The sequence below is a fragment of the Lasioglossum baleicum genome, chromosome 12 (genome assembly GCF_051020765.1).
Source record: "Lasioglossum baleicum chromosome 12, iyLasBale1, whole genome shotgun sequence".
Taxonomy (NCBI): domain Eukaryota; kingdom Metazoa; phylum Arthropoda; class Insecta; order Hymenoptera; family Halictidae; genus Lasioglossum; species Lasioglossum baleicum.
Genome location: NC_134940.1, coordinates 11801794 through 11821510, shown reverse-complemented (window position 1 = coordinate 11821510; position 19717 = coordinate 11801794). Strand labels below are relative to the sequence as shown.

General features: G+C 44.3%; 1 protein-coding gene across 9 annotated transcripts in view; it reads right to left on the bottom strand.

The window, feature by feature from the left end:
• Nfi (Nuclear factor I) overlaps positions 1-19717 on the bottom strand; it is a 92549-nt gene that overhangs the window by 31446 nt on the left and 41386 nt on the right. For 4 of the 9 annotated variants that reach the window (XM_076435206.1, XM_076435209.1, XM_076435210.1 and 1 more), the window contains 5 exons: positions 17116-17307; positions 15904-16087; positions 7931-7984; positions 7632-7730; positions 653-793 (listed from right to left, as the gene is read on the bottom strand). In XM_076435206.1, coding sequence (XP_076291321.1) covers positions 653-793; positions 7632-7730; positions 7931-7984; positions 15904-16087; positions 17116-17307 — 670 coding nt within the window. The remainder of the gene's footprint in view (positions 1-652; positions 794-7631; positions 7731-7930; positions 7985-15903; positions 16088-17115; positions 17308-19717) is intronic. The other 5 variants (XM_076435207.1, XM_076435213.1, XM_076435214.1 and 2 more) reach the window with 5 other exon arrangements.

Here is a 19717-nt window from a genome sequence, read left to right as displayed (position 1 = left end):
CAACTTGCTGATTTATGAGTTTTGGATCGCTAATAAGTTGGCTCGCTGAGTTGCAAGTTACAATGATTCGATTCTCTCAGTTTCGGATTGCTACAAGTTGACTACCAACGCTGGGAAACACAATGAGTTTATTCTTGACGCTGGGAATCACAATGAGTTGATTCTCTGCGCAGGGAGTCACAAAAAGTTAATTCTCAGCGCTGAGAAAACTCAAGCATCCCTCCTTCAAGCTCAATATTTGATCAAATCAACTTCTTTGACCACCTACATCACGATCTCATAATTCTCAGCTCGGTAAATCAACTCGTCTTGACTCGAATCATCCCAGACGACAACCTACTGATTCCCAGCGCTGAGAATCACAAAGTATTCCCACCCCAAGCCAAGAACCCCAAGCAATCGTCTTTCCAAGCGTTCCAGATGTCACCATTTCCATTCTACTAGCTACAAATCTGAAACTTCCGAATCAATTAGCAACGGACGCGATTCCGCAAGCTATCGGGACAGCGACGTTGCATCGTCGCATCGATGCAAGTGTCACGTCCCGAGCTGCAGCTGCAGCGGCTCGTCGACGCCGCCTCGGAACCGGGTGACAGCGTGCGCTAAAGCGTCCACTAAAAATAAGGGCGAACGTAGAGGTTTTGAAACTCACTGAAGCTAGCCGCTGGCTGAGCATGATCCGCGGCCGTGGCTGCGGACGGAGGGGTGTAGCTGCTGCAGTAGTACGGCGGGTGCTCTATTTTGATCGCGTTTATTTGAGGCTGCATGTCGCTGAGGTCATGCAGTATGGACGCTGAAACCAGACACACATTAGCGGTTACGGATCCTCGCGCGTTCGTACGTCATCCGGCTCCTCCTCGTCGTCCTCTTCGTCGCCGTCGTCGTCGTCGCAGTCGTCGTCGTCGTCGTCGTAGTCGTGGTTGTCGTCGTAGTCGTGGTTGTCGTCGTTGCAGTGGCAGTCGTCGTCTTTTAGTCTACCCACTCTGCGGTCTCGATTCTCGCGTGGAAATCGCACTTCCGCGCGTTTCACGACGAGAAACATTCCCCCCCTCCCTTCAAGCTACATTAAAAATCTAAAAGATTTCCCCAACCCTTAAGAAGACTTTCGGAACCACTGTTTCATACTATAATTTTTCGATTGATATTTTTAAATATATGATTCTCTGAATGTTTCATAGATTTTGTACGAAATCTTCACACAAAGTCTTGCACGATATCATACATAGAGAACAAGGGAGAAATAATATTAATAAGTACTAGACGCGTTTATTGAGTTGAGTCCATTTTGAAAGTCTGCTTAAGGGTTGCTCGAAGGAAGAGGGAAAACCGTTCTTTAAAAATTCTTCTCTCGACGCAGTTTAAGAATGATTGTATCGACTATTAACTTATACTTATAATTAAAAATCGACTATTTCGTATGCTAATAAAAAGAATAAAGCAATCACGAGAATCTTGACCACCCTGGAGGAATTTATCCCTGAAGAGGCCGAACGCAAGGAAAACTGCACAATTCCGAGAATTCGCCTAAACGCGACGCAATGAGAAACGTGCACGGGACGCAAAAGAAATCGAAAGTGACTCTCCAGCCTTGTCGCGGGGAACGATATCTCTGTGAACAGCGTGTCCTGGTGAGGGATCGGTTAATTAATCGCCGGCCGGCCATTAGAATACGCTCCAGTTACACGTTCCGCTGAATCAGCGGCCCCGTAAAATAATAGGATTCCAGTTTGTCGCAGTTGGCGACGCGTAAATATAGGGATCCACCGTGCACGACGGTCAACGACCAATTAGGTTGAGCTAGTGCCGTAGAATTTGCATCCTGTGTAAGCAACTCGCTCGTAAACCTGCGTCCTCTCTGCTAGAGACACTCCCTGGATGGGGATCGCGGGACCTCTAGACAAGAGCTCTGTCCACCGAGCACAACCCCTTCCTCTTTCCCAACCCCCTACCAACATTCACCAACCCCGTACGAACCCTTACCACCCCTCCCCCAACCCCTCTCTCTCCACAGAAATATCTTCCCGACTTCTTTGGCCCGCCAGTAATTTACGCGGCAACGACGATTGTATTTCTCGCGGACCGGTCTAGTAATTTTATGTCCGGAATGGTGGCAGCCGCCCCGAGAAACTATTCCGTTCCCGTGACGGGTAATTTAAATTCTCACGGAACGATCGCCACCCTACACACCCCGGAAAGACAAAGGGGTGACTTTGCGCCGGAGACATACCCCCAGAATACGAAAATATACACGTGTGGCTTGTCTCTGCTTTTTCGCCTGGTTGGTGACTGAGGACAATAGGGGTGGGTTAGGCTAGACTCGAGGCTGCTGCTTCGGATATTGTTCACACCCCCTTTTTGAAGTCCGAGGCTCTTTCTGAAGATTATTTTTTTGGAATTTTGTTTCTACGAATTTCGTTGGATACCTTGTGGTTTTCAAGTTTAGGGGTTGTAACGCACAGGGACTTTTGTAACACCAGAATTGGAAACTATATACAGAAAAAGAATAAAACTGGAAGAATTCTATCGAAACCGTCAATTGCTCCAAGAGAAGTAGAGCCCCGCGGTGAATTTCCCCGAAAGAAAATCGTAGGAAGAATAAGGGAAAGGTTGGAACAATGCGAGGGTTGATTTTCGAAGACAGAAATACGCGAGAACGGAAGGAAACGGCGTTCTTGCCGAAGTTCCCTAAAGATCGACCTGACCGAGAGAAAGAAACCGAGAGAGAGAAGGACAAAAAGCTATCGAGAGAAAGATAGAGAGCAAAGAGACTGGAATTCCTAACCCCGATACATCTGAAAGGAAGAATTATCGTCTGAAAGGCTGTCCGTTCCAGGATAATCGATAAAAAAAAAAGACAAATAAGACGGCGAGTATTGTCGAAAGATTGAATTGGGGGAGCGGTTTTGTCCTGGATCCGAGGCCTGCTCTAATGGCGGGTCCCAATTACAGAATTAGTTCGAAAAATCGGCCTCGGAAGCACGGATATTTATTCGGCTCGACGAATTTCTAACCGGGTTCCGGATGCTGACGCGGATCCATCGTGGTACAGGTGCGCCCTCGGCCATTCGGCCTTCTTTTTTCCACGTTTTTCAACCCCCCTGCGCCCCGTTTCACCTCCCGAGCGTCCCACGGTCCTCCACTTTTTCCCTTCCGCTTCGACGAATCCGGACCCCCCTCCCCCCATTCTCCCCGTGCCCAGAAAATGGCTTTGATACGATTCCCGAATCGCAATTCCTTTCGGCGAGGGTGATGTTTTGAAATGGTCGATCAATTTGTACGTTTTGTTCTTTTTCTCGCGGCCCGCGCGCTTCGTCATTTTGTGCGGCCGCGGTGCATCCCGCTGCACCCAGCACCCCGGGAAACGTGAAATGCAGTCTGGGTTGATGATGGTTTTATCGCGTTCTCGACGAGACGAAACTCTTAATAAATATTAAACCTACCTTGTCGAACTGACCCTGCCCAGACTATTTATTTGAGAATTGTTGACGCTATAAAAACTCTTTCATAGGAAATCAATTTCTTCAATCCAAAATATACTATTATATGTATAAATAGCAGAAAGTCTATGTACACGTAATCTTGCCATTTTTATAAAACTAGCCCATTGCAGTCGGGGAGGTATTTTAACTTGAAAATTAAACATTTCTTCTGACCTACAATAATTCTATTGTACACGATTTTTTCCATTTTATGGATACGAAATTGATACAATACCTCATACAATACCAACATATTTAATAATGTAAACATTATTGTGAATAATGGTACAGTAATTTTTAGTGGTGACTCTGAGTCACCCCTCGACTGCTAACGGTTAGAATAAAGGTAGAAACACTTTTTACAGATCGTTAGAAATTGAATTCTATCCAAATAGCTGAAATACCAAGAGACCCTCTAGAGAAATTTGACCAGAACAGTATAAAAATCTTGAGTGCTATGATACCCAGTTCCAACGATCTAGAGGTATTTTTCTCTAGAACTGAGAAGTTGACGACGACCAGATGGTCTTTAATAGACAATCGAGTCGACTGGATCGACGTTCCTCGCAAAGTGGTCAACGCCGTAACGACCAGGCTTGATGGCCGCACAGCAGCCATCAGGATGAGCAAAGGTCCCCATAAACTTGGGTCCGAGCGTCGTCCGTTTTATGGGTACACGATGATCCCCGGTTAAGTGAATTACTCGAGACCGTCCACACCCGTAGTACGTCCTCTGGCTTGTTTAGCAGTGCCATAACTTTCGGCTAAGTGCCTGCTGCAGGAACCGGTGGCTCCTCCATTTTGACTAAGATCTGTAGCGCGACATTCGTACTTCAAATTTCGGCTGTAACGTCGACCCAATTCAAATTATTCTCAAAAACCTCGTTCATTATTGCATCGGGATCCTGTTCAATTTTTTGTAATTTTCTATGAGAAGCATGGGGAATTGTCGGGACTCCCTAGGGATAAAAACTGAATTCTAGAACTATTTCCGTTCAGCCTAAACAAGAGACTCGGAAATGTCATTCCCCGTTTCATCAGGTCTCACACCCCCCCTGCTTTTGCACTGGTACAATTTTTCCTTGTGAAGGGTCCGGGGAATTTTCGGGGCTCTCTGGGGGGGGGGGAAAGGCACGGGCGGCTCATTCTGGAACAATTTTCGGGGCGTTCGGCGCGATATCGGGGGAAGAGAGGACGTTTTTCCATCACGGTTCTCCTCGAGCTATGGAACCGGCTCTCGCAGAGGGTTAACCATCCGTATTCACCGCCCACCCCCGATTTTCCCGGAGATTTTCGCAAAGTTCCTGGTCGAGCCGGCCGAGAGATAGCGTGTGTCCCTCTCGCAGAATAAAAATTCCTGAATCACCGGCCCGGCGCCGTGCGCGATTTTCGACGAATTTTTTCCGCTCCCGGCCACCCCCTCCGGTTTTTTTTTCTTTTTGTCAACAATGCGACCACACACGTACATGGGAGACACGCGTGCACGTGTGTGTCTGTGTATGAGATAGAGAGAAAGCGAGAGAGAGAGAGGGAAAAGGGGGTGCAGAGAGGCCCGCAGGGTGGTGTGTGCTGCGCGCCGGTATTTTCCGGGGCTTTTTTCCCGTCCGATGTTCGGAGCCACGTAGGCCGGATAAAAAGGGGTGCAATTTCCGCGGGGACGCGCGCACCAGCACGAGCACGGCCCTGGATGATGTGAAATAGAGAAGAATATCCTGTCGGTGGCGTGACGTGCAAGACGGGCCATAATAGAAACACGCTGCACACCCACCCCAAGGGGCCTGCGGCTCTCTGTTATGGAATTCGACGGGGGTTGGAGCCGAGCGAGCGCCGGGAAAATTAGAACCGGACGAGGGTGCATCGAAATTTGATTCAACATATGTGAGGGATTCTCAAAGTGCAACTTCGAATATAAATGTTTCTTCGTGTTGCAATTTTATAATTCATTCTTTTCACTCAGGATCAAACTACCCCTACAGAAGGGCGACCTCAGCATTAATCCTCTCAGCACTGAAGCTTAAAAAGCATCGAGAAACGTCATAGAATCAAAGATAACCACCCTTAATCAATTGGAATAAGGTTCTCCAATCGATTGAGACAACGATCCTCCGAAAATTAAACCTTTCCATAGCAAAAATGGAAGTAGATGTAACGTGACGTGGACTCAGCAATGACGCAATCTCAATTTTCAATTTCCTCTTCCACGACAATCAAGCACCATCATAGAATCCACAAATCACCACTGATAATTCAAAACAAGGCACCTCGCTCCATTGATGCAGCGATCTTCTCAGCCGAGAATCATTTCATTCTAGAAAAGACTGGAGGAGAGAGGGAGGGATGGGTAGAAATTAAGAAATGACGTGGAATCGAGATGGAAGGATCGACAGTCCGTGTAGGATGCAGCCGGGTCGGTCCGAGAGGAGGACACAGAGGGGCTGGGGGGCTGGTAGGTGGAGGCTCGAGAGAAAGAGAGGCTGCGAGGCTCTCTCAGCAGTCTCTGAGGCCGTGAGCATTGTTCCCCGTCTATTAATACACCGGGTTGCATACTAATCTCCTGCCACGGTGACGCGGAGGGGATTACAGGGGGAATGGGAGGATGGCAAAAGGAGGAGTAGGAGGATGAGGAGGGTTGTGGAGGACGCAGAAGAGAGAAGGGAGAAGAGGAGAGGAGGAGATGCATACGTCGAGGCTCGCGCCGCTTCTCGATACGCGCTCCCCTGCCCTATTATTCCATTTAGTGGCGATGCACGCGTGCCACGATGCTCGTTCCACCGGCGGAGATCGGCTTAAAACCTGATCTCTAGCATGGATCGGGGGACCCCGCGTAACAACGCTATTGGGAAACGATATTTCTCCGGCTGGAATTACCGGAAATAGTAAATGAGCCCAGAACAACAAGGATACGCCATCCCCCGCACACCTGATCTGCACAGGAGGACGCTACCGTGAAGAGATTAAGGCCGCGCGACGGGATTTAGGGTACCTCGAGCATGGAGATTAGGGTACCTGGGTTTCCGAAGTTTCGGCCAAGCTGCCTGGAAAGTTGAAGAATCGGTGGAGGGAAATCTTCGGATTGATGAAGGGGTACCTGGAGTCTGCTAAAATTTGGAGTAATCGAAGGAACTCCAGAGAATATGTTGGTGCTTGATGATTGTGGCGGGACAATTTTTAAGGCCAGAACTGGCGAAGTTACCTGATCAAAATGTCTGATGTACTGAAATTGGTCTGAGTACCTGAGAAACTGGTTCTGAGAGTACAATCTGGTAAGGATGTAGTGGAAGAATCTTAAATGGTAGAGTAAGTACCCGAAGTACCTGAAGTGGAAAAAATGACTACAACTGAGATTGGATTTTCTATCACCCCTCAGTGTGCAAATTTTCCGAATTACCCAAAGTACCCGGACCGGGAAGAGTTACTAGAACCGCTTCAGCCATGAAAAGACCTAGCACAAATTTCCAGGCGGTTTCAGCGATGAATTTCATGGCTCGAAGAAACGATGGGCCGCGAATCGAATTCCGCGCGAGATATCGCTCGAGAACTTGCGAGATCTGCATAGGAACGGAAGCGTGCCGGTCATTCATCAGGTCCTTGATATCAAAAGAGTAGTGTGAAGTGGTCCCGAGGCACGTCGAAAGGATAACTGTCAAGTGGGCAGCGCCGCGAATCGCATTCCGCCTCTAAAAATACCGCTGTTCGTTCACCGTCGACGTTCCCGACGATAAAACCGGGGCCTATCAAAGGAACTGAACGTCCTCGATAATCAAAAATTCATTCTCGGTAATTCAACTGGTTTTTATCCGGGCGAATCTCGTTCGTACGTCTGAAAAGGATGCTTTCAAAAGGTTCTCCAGATATCGATTTATTGATTACCTTTCGAAAGCATCCGTGAAACGCGATTCTAATCGAAATGTGTTCTTCTCATTATTTTTCTTTAATTTTTCGGTTCGAACGTATTTTTGTCTTTTTTGCTTTTTGATTTCTTTTTTGGTAATTCTCTGATTTTTGTTCGTCGGACGATAGACTGGAGACTTTCGATATCCTTTGAGAGTCTTTCATGCAGAAACAGAAAGAACGCGTCGAAATAGAGCGAAAGAGAAAGACAGACGCCGGTTTTCTTTTCGAAATTAGTGGTAAATGAGAGATTCGTCGTACCTTTTGAAAGCATCCAGAGCTCCTTCGAGCTGAAGACACCTGTCGCAAGGATCGTGTCATTGCAGACAACACCGTTATATAGTTCGTGGTAGCCTGCACCTGGGAACAGAACCCAGTCCGCCATCTTTAATCGTCCGTAAGATTAGTTTTTTCTTGGTTTTTTTCTTTTCACTTCTTTTACAGAGAAGACAGCGGACACCGATTGAACTGGCAAGGCTCAATCGATGATACGTTAGGCGTTCAATGAATTATTAGAGACAGTTACAGGTGTCTTTTTTTCGAGAGTAGAAGAGTTTTACCTTTTCGCCGCCTCTCTTCCTCCTTGCTCGCGTTGCAGATGCCGTTTAGGACCTCTGAAACAACAAACCACACCGATAATGTTAATCAATTGTGCAAGGAATAGTTCCGGTTTGGAAAATATTCCAGATGATAATTTCAAAAAGGTAGATACCAGTTTGAATTTTTATAGTCTCTCAAAGAAGCGACGAAAGTTCAAATTCTAACTCCACGGTTCTCCAAAATTATCATTTTTCTGTCGAAATCTTAAAGTTTGATTTTTTCGCTAAAAATTTTTGGGAAACTGTCAAGAATTCTCAAAATTCCTAAGTTTTCTTGGGCTCTCCAAAAATATCGTTCTCTCCCTCAATTCTGCAAATTTATCGGAGACCGTGCATTTCCGGCGGATTTTCGGGAAACGTTTTCCTCGTGGTTCATCTCACCTTCGCTGTCACACGGTGTTTTATATCGTCGTACCTTACGCAAATCTCATTACGCAACATACCACCGAAATACACGAGAGCCCGGAACGTGTGTTCAAGTTCCTCGGAGGAATTGGCTCGAGAGGGTTGGAAGGGGATGCTCGGGGATTATCGAGGGTTGGATTAGATCAACGAATGTCCGTCTAGAATGTCCATTCGCGAAAATCATGTTTCACAATGACCGTGTCCCAGCCGTTTCCTCGCGGTCCTGTTCGACAACGGGCCCGTGAATCTCGTCGCAGAAAACCTACCGACGATTATAAATAGCCGTTAACAAACATAGGTTCACTCCCCGGTTATTTTTAATTGCGACTCAACCTTTATATTGCCGTTTCGTACGATAAGTCCTGCTTATTACATCGGTACCGCTCTTCCATCTCCAATTTTTGAATTTGGATAAATAACCTCTCGTGAAAATGATCTGATGATACAGTTCAATTAATAAACTCAATACCAAATCATTTTGGTATTACTATTTATCGTGTTTCTTTGTAAGGCAAACTAATTTTGCCGTGGAATGAAAATGGTAATTTTAATATTGGGTATAATCTGCCAAATGGATCAATTGATAAACTCAATGCCAAATACAAATCATTTTTGTATTACTACTTATCGTAATTATAAAATAAAATGTGGATTTGTTATCATCTTGTTTTCTCTAAAAAAACGTAATGTAATTATAGAAGTCTACTCTTAATTCAGAGTAGCAGAATCGTCTCAGAAATTCAGCAATGAAACATTTCAGTGTCTGTTCTAATTTCTACGAAAGAGAACGGTGCACGGAAAATCATTTAGACATAACTTGACGCCATCTCGTCTCCTCTACAAACTTGATACAACGACAGCAACGTGTTCTTAATTCAAACTATCAATCAAGCAAATAACTTCCGGTGGAAATTGTTAATTTTAGACCGTCAAATTAGGCTGGTTCCTCCACAATATATTTCTGCCACATTCTTATATCGACTCTATAACATCTTCGAAAATAAGTGACACTAGTGGTCGACTATCCAAACTACTTGTTCAGCAAAATTGTTTAGACTTGAATATTAAATTCATCCCATCTAAAATTTACATCTACTGTGACGGGATATTTTTAGAAGCAGGTGACGCCGACCGTCAACAGTGGCGTTTTTCAATTAATGGAACGATTTGCGGCGTATAGAAGTTTGTTTACTCAAGGTGCTCTATTTCCATCGATTTGTGAAATGGTCCCCGGTTGGCAGCACGCATAAATAATGAGGAAAATTCGGCTGGTAAGTGGTCGGGACGGTGTGACGCCGAAGAAAATCGCCACCAAAATGGTCGCGTCGCGTCGCGTCGTCGATGGGTTTTGCGCAACCGGCAACGTTTTCTCGGGAAATTAATTGCGACACCGGGACAAGGAGGATCCTCCCGGAGTGTACTAGCAAAATTAGTCTGCCGGTGGTCGACAGGTGCGTGGTGCGTCGCGACGCAGCAATTTTCGTAGCCCGATAGATACATATAAACGGTCTTGGAACAATAATAGAGACCCGGAGAGAGATCTGTTGACACCATGTGATCCATGAGCTACTGCGATCCCGAACAGCCACGGTGAACACCGTCAAGGACATCGCGACGCACGCTTGTTTTTCGCGACATCTTCGAAATGTTTCGCAAACCTCATTTCCCCTTCCCGATCCTCTTCCGTCACGAAACCAGCTTCAATGGTTTCAACACGTTCACTACCACCATTTGTTTCACCGCCTATCTTCACTGTTGAAACGTTTTATCAACGCAACTCCTTCGCAAAATGTTGAAGAAATTTAACGAAACAGCGTCACGGAGTCGCTGAATTCTATACTGCGTGCTATAACTTTAAATAGCAAACTGTACAAAATTAATTCGGCTAGATTGAAGTAAATTGTCATTGTGATTATTAAACGCATTAAACGCAAGACGTAGTTAAAGACAAGGCGCCCATGCTTGTTATAAATCCATAAAATTGTTTATCGTGTGGCGAATACAATTAGCAGAGTAACTCATCAGAATTTGTGACCCCTTCAGCAACCCCGTTCAGGTTTCGTTCGTACGCAAACTTCATTAGCGAAATTAACCCTTCTGTTTCATTTAATACCGATCGATATCCATTCTATCCCCCAATTCTCGCCCTTCCGAACGTCACAAGGGGGTCAAGATAATTAACCTAGATCCACCTCGCTGTTAATAAATTTCAATAACACCGTCGAGAGCCTCCTCTTCCCATTTGACAGTGGCCCATGCTAATTTCATCCCCTAACTGTCCCCTCTGAAGACGCAAACACATCTTCTCCTGGACGTTCAATTCAAAATGTTAGAAAAAATTGATCTTCTTAGATGGTGGAGCACGTTTTTCTTTTAGTTCGTTAAAACATGAGCAGGTGACTGGGCGGATGAGGAGATGGAAGGTTTAATTACAGGTAAGAGAGGAGTCTTTTCCGATTCATTCCACCCTTCGAACCGGTTCCGGACCATGAGCAGAGGTACGAGAATATTCATTTCAGGTATTCGCAGCGGCACGAATGAAAATCAAACATATAAGCGAGCAGGATGGCTGAAGAAGAGATAGAGAGAGGGAGAGAGAGAGATAGCGGTACAAGATGTCCGTCGCCTATTTATTTATAGAGCGAGCACACATCGGCACGCATGGTCACATGCTCGCGTGCGCGACACACAGACGAGGACGCGAGCGTTTTTACGAGCCTGTGCATCCGAAAAGTTCATTGCGAAAATTATTGCCCCGCCGGCAGACGTAAAAACACATCCCAGAGGACTCACTATAATCAAAATTGAAAGCAATTTCACAGCTCCGGAAGAGTAGCTTGAGGATCGAGAAGGTAATCTCTAATTGCCATACAATTGGCACAATTGTAACAAAAATTGAAATATAATTCTGACGTGGTTAGAGGGTGGTTTGGAGTCGAGAAAGTAGTTAGAACTCGAGGATAGAGATTTCAAAAATAAAAAATTGAATAAAACAAAAAAAGAAACACGAAAATAAAACAGCAGCCTCAAACATTTTTAAAGGGTAGTTGGAGGATCCAAAAATTAATCAGCAAGATTTCAGAATAAGTATTCAAGGCCAAGAAGGAAAGCAAATAAATCATTCCAACGCTATCCACACTATCCCAACGATTCCAGATAATAGTTCAGCAGCGAACTACATCGATATTCGCATAGCAATGATAGGGTAAGCGGGGCGAATAGTTCGCAAGGCGTCAAAGCGTCGTGCGAGTTTCGTCCGGCGCGCGTATTCGCCCTAAGAGCTAAATATCGCCCGGCCGCGCCGGCCCGGGTTGCGTAAGTATCATCGTCTCTTATGAAAGTGTTAGAGGAGAGGACAGGTGCCTCCACGCGTGTCGTTCTCGGACATCGCATTTTCGCGATGCCACCGTCGTCGTCGGTCTCGCTCTCGCTCTCGCTCCCAGAGAGCTAAAGCTCCGTTTTAGACGGCCAAGCGACTCCGGTTATCCGGAATAGACCGGGGTCCCTCTGGTCGCGTTTCCAACGCACCACGGTGAATCAACCATGCCACGTGGACACCCCATCCACCTCTCATTGGACATGTTCGTGCAAACGATGAGCCACAAAAACGTCCCTACAATGACGTTCATACAAAAATGTTCGTACAAATATGTTCGTACAAAAATGTTCGTACAAAAATGTTCGTACAAATATGATCGTACAAAAATGTTCGTACAAAAATGTTCGTGCAAAAATGTCCGTACAGAAATGTTCGTACTAAAATGATCGTACAAAAACGTTCATATAAAAAAGTTTGTATAAAAACGTTCGTATGAATACTTTCCTATAAAACTGTTCATAAAAAAATGTTCGTATAAAACCGACATTATACAAATTTTCGCATAAAGACATCTGAAAGACATTGCAAACATATTCGTAATTAGAGGATGCAACTATAGAGGCGTTCGTACAAAGAAGAATCAAAGATGTATAAAAAAGAAACCTGAACGGTGTTCACACGGAAAGGAAACATTAAAAATGTTCACCTAAAGATCTCCGTATAAAAAAGAAGCCTTGAAAATACTCATACAAATAAGGAACATCGAAGATGGTCGTATGACGAAGAAACACTGAAGATGTTCATACAAATAAGGAACATCAAAGATGGTCGTATGAAGAAGAAACACTGAAGATGTTCAAACAAATAAGGAACAACAAAGATGGTCGTATAAAGTAGAAACACTGAAGATGTTCATACAAATAAAGAACATTGAAGATGGTTGTATGAAGAAGAAACACTGAAGATGTTCATACAAATAAGGAACATCGAAGATGGTCGTATAATGAAAAAACACTCACAGTGTGTGTCTGTGTGTTCATATAAATAAGGAACATCAAAGATGGTCGTATAAAGAAGAAATACTGGCGATGTTCACACAAACAAGCAACATCAAAGATGGTCGCATGTATGATAATATAAATAAGGAACATTATAAACATCCGTGTTAAGAAGAAACACCGAAGATGTTCATACAAATAAGAAACGTTCTAGACGTGGGTTCTTGTACTTCCTTCGAAGGTTGACAGTGAAAGTGTTAATTCGGGAGCAGAGTAATCCGCTGTCAGAAGGGGATGAATATTAAACCGTACGATCAATCGTTCGCTAACCGTGACAACGGGGCCGCTGGTAGCGATCGAACTCGGCCAGGATTGAAATATTAGGCATCCCTGGTCCCCGTGTGTCCCGGTGTACTTCCCTTCTATAATAATACCGTCTATTAGGTCAGTCGAAACGAACCGAACGGAGGCAAGTGTCTACTTTTAGCATAGCCGAGGCGTGCGCGCTCTCTCTCGAGACAGCATGAGCGCGAGAGCATGATCGCCGAGTCGCTCGGATAATCCGAAAGGGTCCGGGATATAGTCTTCGGCTATCCGGCACGCCTTGGCAGCCACCGAGTTTATATTATTGTGGTGCCGGCGTTGTATATTTACAGAGGGCCAGGAATTTTTATGATGTTGATCGTTCGTCGCGTGCAACCGGCCAGCTTTCTTCTGCACGGTCTCGGCAGCTTTGTGAATTAATTCGGCCACGTGGCGCCTCAACCGCCAAACTCGCTGCCATAGATACCAACAAGCGCAGACTTCTAGCAGAAGAGGTCTAGACTTCCATTAGGTCATTTTGCCAATCTGTCAATTTCTGACAGTGTTCAAATTAGGAGGTATTTAATGAAATCATGGTAGGTGTTGAGCAGTGGTTCAATAATTTCTCTTGGGAGCTTTTATTGGAACAAGTGGCTGAGCTTCAGTTTGCAGTGATACAGAGGTTGTAGAATCTAGCGAGAATTGCTTTGGAATTGACACTTCATGCTTGGGGACGTGTTGGTTAAGTGGGAATTTGGTTCCGAGAAAATTTAGCAGAGCTTTATCCTACTTCTGTACTTAATGGAACTGTGCTCTGTGCAGACGAGTTTGTAAATTTTTGAGCAGTGTGCTAAATCCGTGTATAATTTGTTCTATTTATCGAGTTACAAAAGGAAATCAACCTTCGGGTAATTTCCTGCTCATGGTAGATAGTAAAAAATGAAGAGAAACGTCCAAAAGAACGGTAATAATTGTGATCACATGTTTTAGTATTTTACCTTCCAACAGTATGAAAAAAAGTCGCAGTACGAGTAGGAGTTACGGAAACACCAGTTTATGTTTTCCATTCGGATGATTCGAGGGGAATGAGGGCTCGATAGAGGATCGAGGCGCCGGTCCGAGGAAGCTGAATGAGAGATCAAGAAACCGAGCCATCTGGAGAGAGTGCCTAACCTACCCCATGTCTTGGCAGCCGCGCGTTTTTTTCTCTTTCTCGTAGGTGGTGGCGGTAGGCCTCGCCAATTTTTGCGTCAACCGACTGTAAACATTAGAAAGCCGGCTGCCAAGCGGTGTGTGCGGGCCCGGACTAACAGAGCCAGCTCCTCTACGATCACGGAACAGGTCCGTCTGGTCTCGTGGTCTCGTCTTCGTGGTTGGGCTGCCAGGACGCGCGCACGGAAATCACGTGTTTCACCACTGAGTCAGTCAGCGAGTTCGATGAAACACGAATGAAAGAACCGGCGGACCATGCCAGTCGCGAGACAGCCTTCTGCCAGCTGATCGATCAGACGGTCGATCAACGCACCCGGCTTGGTTCACTTCCCCTTTTATATTGCCTTTCACGTAATCCCTTCAAAACACTATACGTGAGCCGTTTTTCCGAATTTTTGCAGATAAAAGCCAATTTTTGGAGTTGGCAGAACTTCGAATGTAGATAGTTGAACGTGGCGATGTTTGCAGTATGAATAATTTGTCCTCTGTATTATCCTTGAAATTGCAATTACTAATAGAAAATTATTAATATAGAATCCATCTTGCGATATAGGGACACCCCTAAGTCTTCTAAATTTTAATTTACGAATGCATCTTCCTAAAATCTGTGCCCAAATAAAAATGGAACCATCCCGAGTCTACTAAATCCAAAAGATCGTAGCCAAATCTGCCGAAATCGATCCGAGTGGAAACTCGAAGAAACGAGTGATGAAAAAGGGGGTATAGATCGCGATCGAGTAACTGATCTAGAATCCGCCTCTAGAGAACAGCGATGTGGTGGGGTTTAACTCGATCGAGTCATGGAACGCGAAACGATCGAATACCTTGGACGGTGGACAAGATCGACTATTCTTAAAGCCGATCCTCGGACGGGTTCGCGAAGGTCTTGCCAACCGTGTGGATCGTCGTATGTAGATCGCGACGGGTCTTTGTACCGGCGACGACGACGACGACGACGACGTAGCGTGCACGTTTGAAAATGGCGGGAAACTCTGCGCGGGGAAAACACAGAGCCCGCCCATGAACAACACAGCCCCGTTGTTGTATGGGGGGCCGGTGGAATTGGCAGAGCGTTCCAAGAAACTTTGAATCGAAGCCGAGTGCACCGCGGACACTTTGAATGGACGGACAGGCGACGGTGAATGAACGCTGAAACCGTGGCAAAGCCACGAGGTAGCTCGACCATGATCGTGGATCGAGCGACGAGATCAAACTATCTCCATAAAAGAGGACAATCAATTTTTACTGGAACGAAGAGGTATATTAGAACACGCGAAACTACACTTAAGTACCTAACGAGATTGCGGCGCCACCATTTTACTCGAATTTTATAAAAACGAACATAATTTTCTGTTCCACCCCAGTTCGTTGCAATTCAGCTAGAACATTTTTATTTTGCATAAAGATCCGCAGTCTACTCATTGGAATTGTTAAGAGAAGAAACAACTGTCTATGCAGCTCCTATGTCTTGCAATCTATGCACAAAAAAACTTCTCATTTTGCATAAAGATCTTAAGTGATAAAACAGAGTGGATTAAATTGAGAATTTATTCTAGAATTCGTCTCGGAGACTGACGGAGCCTAATCTTAAATAGTCTTCTAATTTTTCTTTCTTTTTTTGTGATTGTAATCGGAATTGTGCGGTAAGATTGTTAAGTGGATTCGGTGATAAAAGGGTTGCGTGGATGATCGCTTACCGTGGCTGGTGATAAAATTGGCGAGGTAGAGATCGAGTTCCCGGACGGAGACGTTGATGTGATAGGGGTTGACGCAGAGGCCCGGCTGAGCGCATTCCGCAGTCTTCTCAAGCCGTTCCCCGTCCGTCGACTCCAACGGAATTGCCTTGAAGAGGATCACCATCACCAGGTCCAACCTCCATACCTGCGGAACAACCGACGGAGACACGATCGTTTATTGGCCGCTGTTCGAACCACCGGAACCTCGGCAACAACCCGAGCAGACCGATTTCCGGTCCCGGACTTTTCGAACGGTCCATCGATGCCCGAGATGCTCGGACAATCTCCGGGGGTGGAGTTGATGGCCTCGGGACACGAGGGGAAACTACCCTTACCGAGGCCAATTCGCAGCCGGGAATGATACTTGTGCCGATACTGACACGTGCACGCGAACATTGTCGAATTGTCACGTCGATCAAGAAAAAAATTTCCAAAGTGACTTTTACACTGCGAATTTGATGAGTTTATTGCGAAATTGGCGAGGTGAGATATAACACAAGGATTAAAAGTATTTGGAAGCATTAATATACAGGGTCTACCATTAGGAAGTGTTATTTTAAATTATAAAAAATATTTATGATTATAATTATACAAATATTTGTAATCATAAAAATTATAACTGTTTTTTCTTACAATTTACAATTTATACAATTTTACTAACCACGTGTCGAAAAATGACAACTCTACTTTTCACAAATCAACAATATCTTAATCTTAATGGAAACCCTGTATTATCAGTAGACTGCGGATCTTCATGCATTTATGAAGAAATTCGCTGGGTGAAATATAAATGAATAACACATAAGAAAAATTTAAGAATGTTGTAACGTTGTTTTTAATGCAACAAAATCATTAAGGGATTAAATCAAATTTTATTTTGCTCCTGCTGCCCACGATCAATGCAGAACATTTTTATTTTGCATAAAGATCCGCAGACTGATTATCAGCAACCTATGAAAATTGTTGTATAAAGGAACAAATATTTGCCAGTCCCTTGAAAATGATCTTTCCGATTTACGATTTTATAAATGTCAGATATGTCTCTAGGAAGAGAGAGTTGTGTCTTTAGGAAAAAAAATTCTAGGTCGACATATTCAACGAAGGATTAAAACGGTGGTTGCGAAGAAGGGAGGATCGGTATAAGTAGATTAGGAAGTCCGTGGTCAGACGCACCTTGTCGGCCTGACGCAGGCAATCGATCCGACGCATCTTGCCCTTCTGGTCAGGATTACTAAGGACACACATGGCTGGCCTCTTCCCCGTGATACTCAGCACGAAGTCCTCCCTGTACTCCTGCGTGATATCCTTTCGTAACTTGCCTAGAAGCCGCGAGGCCCATTTCTGTTTCACCTCCAGCTTCTCGTTCTGCAACAGAAAGAACGTGCCTTCGTTTTATCAACTAATCCACCAAATCCATGAAAAATTCACATTACTATCATACATTCAATACGTTGTCCACTTTAACACATTATACAGGGTGAGTCACTTAACGTTGCCACCTTTGTTGTTTTTAAAAATATGTCAAATGTCTGCAGGACAAAGTTGAATGGTAAAATGGGGCTCTCATATACGATACCAAAAAAAATTTTTGTTTTTATGTAATTTTTTTAGAGATATGAAGATCATCTTCATTTTTTTAAACGGAATGTCCTATTTTTTATACCATAGATCGATAGGGTATCAAATTCTGAGTATAAAAGTGTTGACCTTCATGTGTCCTAAACCTAATAGTTAACGAGATATTATCCAAAGAAAAAAGAAAATTGTTTCGATAATATCTCGTTAACTATATTAGGTTTAGGACACATGAAGATCAACACTTTTATATTCAGAATTTGATACTCTTTCGATCTATGGTACAAAAATAGGACATTCCATTTTAAAAAATTATGGTGACCTTCATATCTCTAAAATAATGACATAAAAACAAACATTTTTTGGTATCGTATGTGACCCCATTTTACCATTCAACTTTGTCCTTCAGACATTTACCGTATCTTTAAAAACGACAAAGATAGTTGAGGTGGCAACGTTAGGTGACTCACCCTGTATACCGGAAGCCTATGAATAGAATTTTTAATAATTCTGCTATACCAAAAGGAAGCTTATATAAATAATTTTTTACATAATAATCCAAAGTTGGGTTATTAAATCACTGTTCCGGAGGTGACTTGTTGGTTCAGGATTGAAATTGCAATTGAAATCGAAAAATCCTTCGCCGTGGACTATAGACTTTAAAAAATGCTGAAATAATCGCCAATAAATAATGTGTTAAAAATAAGTACTGTATATAATTATAATTCTGTGTACAGCATCGTTTAAATCCTAATGAAAGTACAACGGAAATATACAACATGGATAAATGATTTCCACCTGAGCCAACTATAATACTATCAAGCCAGTCCGAAAATTCGTCCGTCATCGTTTCATTTCGGTCATAGAATCGCAAAATCCGCCACGGGGAGGGGGGAAGAGGAGAGAGAGGAAAAGAAAGGTCGTTGCGAGGAGTCAATCGTGCAGGACCTAGGGAGTTTCCTAGGGGAGAAAGCTAGTGAGACATTTGCACAGTGGGCGAGTCAGGTAGACCGTGGGTCCGAGCAGACGATGCATCATAAATGTTACAAGAAGCATATTCCGAAGTTTCTCGCGGTATCGATGTCCCGCGGCAGCTGTTGATCCGGAAAGTTCCTCGAGTTTACAAACTCGATGGCTCGGGACCAAAGGAACCGGCGACCTCAAACTATTCGACGAAACGATATGCGGGATCACGTCGTGTTTCCCCGCCTCGTGTCGTGTCCCCCCTTCCTTTTCCGTCCGATATCTTGACCTTCCTCGCGTTCTTCTTGTCCCGGAGTGCCCCAACCCCCTCTTCGTCCCCCCTCCTTAGGATGGCGACGAATGTCGTCGTCGTCGGCGGCGGCGTCGTCGTCGACGTAGGAGCTTTATAATCAGACTCGGTACACTACCGCGAAGAGCTAGGCGCATCTGCATTGTCGATGCTGAGCGACGGAAGTGGAGCGACCCGCTTTCGAAATTTACTATATCGTTGTTGACTACGCGTTTAGTGGGTCAGTATATAAATAGTAGGAATTTGAAAGAGTACGGTGGAAGCGATACGTAAACACGACGAGCGATATCGCTGCGGCTGCGGCTGCATGCAGGCCAGGGTGGTCCTTGTTCTTCGAGTTTCGATTCTATCTGGTCCCACGCCCCTCAATTGAGACACTCGAGGAGATACTGATGCGTGTCTTTGGAGGCAATCGGACAACCGGAATTCAAATTTCAATGATTTCCTTTCATTTTTAATCCTTTCTCATCTCGCACTTCTAAATTGAGACACTCGAGGAGAAAATGCAGTGTGTCAGATTCGGAGGCAATCGGACAACGGGAATTCAAATTTTAATGATTTTCTTTCACTTCCGAACATAATTGTACTTCCTTACTTGAAATACTACATTTAAACTAGAAATTAGCTGAAACTCCCAAAAAGACGTTGCCCCAACTAAACAATTACTCAAAATTCGTAAAAGGCATCCCTGAGACTAAAACTTGTTTCAATTGTATAAAAATAAAATTTATTTACAACTCCTAACCAGACTTCCCTCGACCACTAAACAATTGCTAGAAACTCGTAATAAATTATTCTGAAGACTAAACATTGTTTAAAATGTCTGAACACATACTCCTAAATCCGAAAAATTCTTCAAAATCTCTAAACGGTTCGTCTTGAAAATAAAATTGTTTAAAATCCCTAAAAGGAAGTTCCCGAACTAAA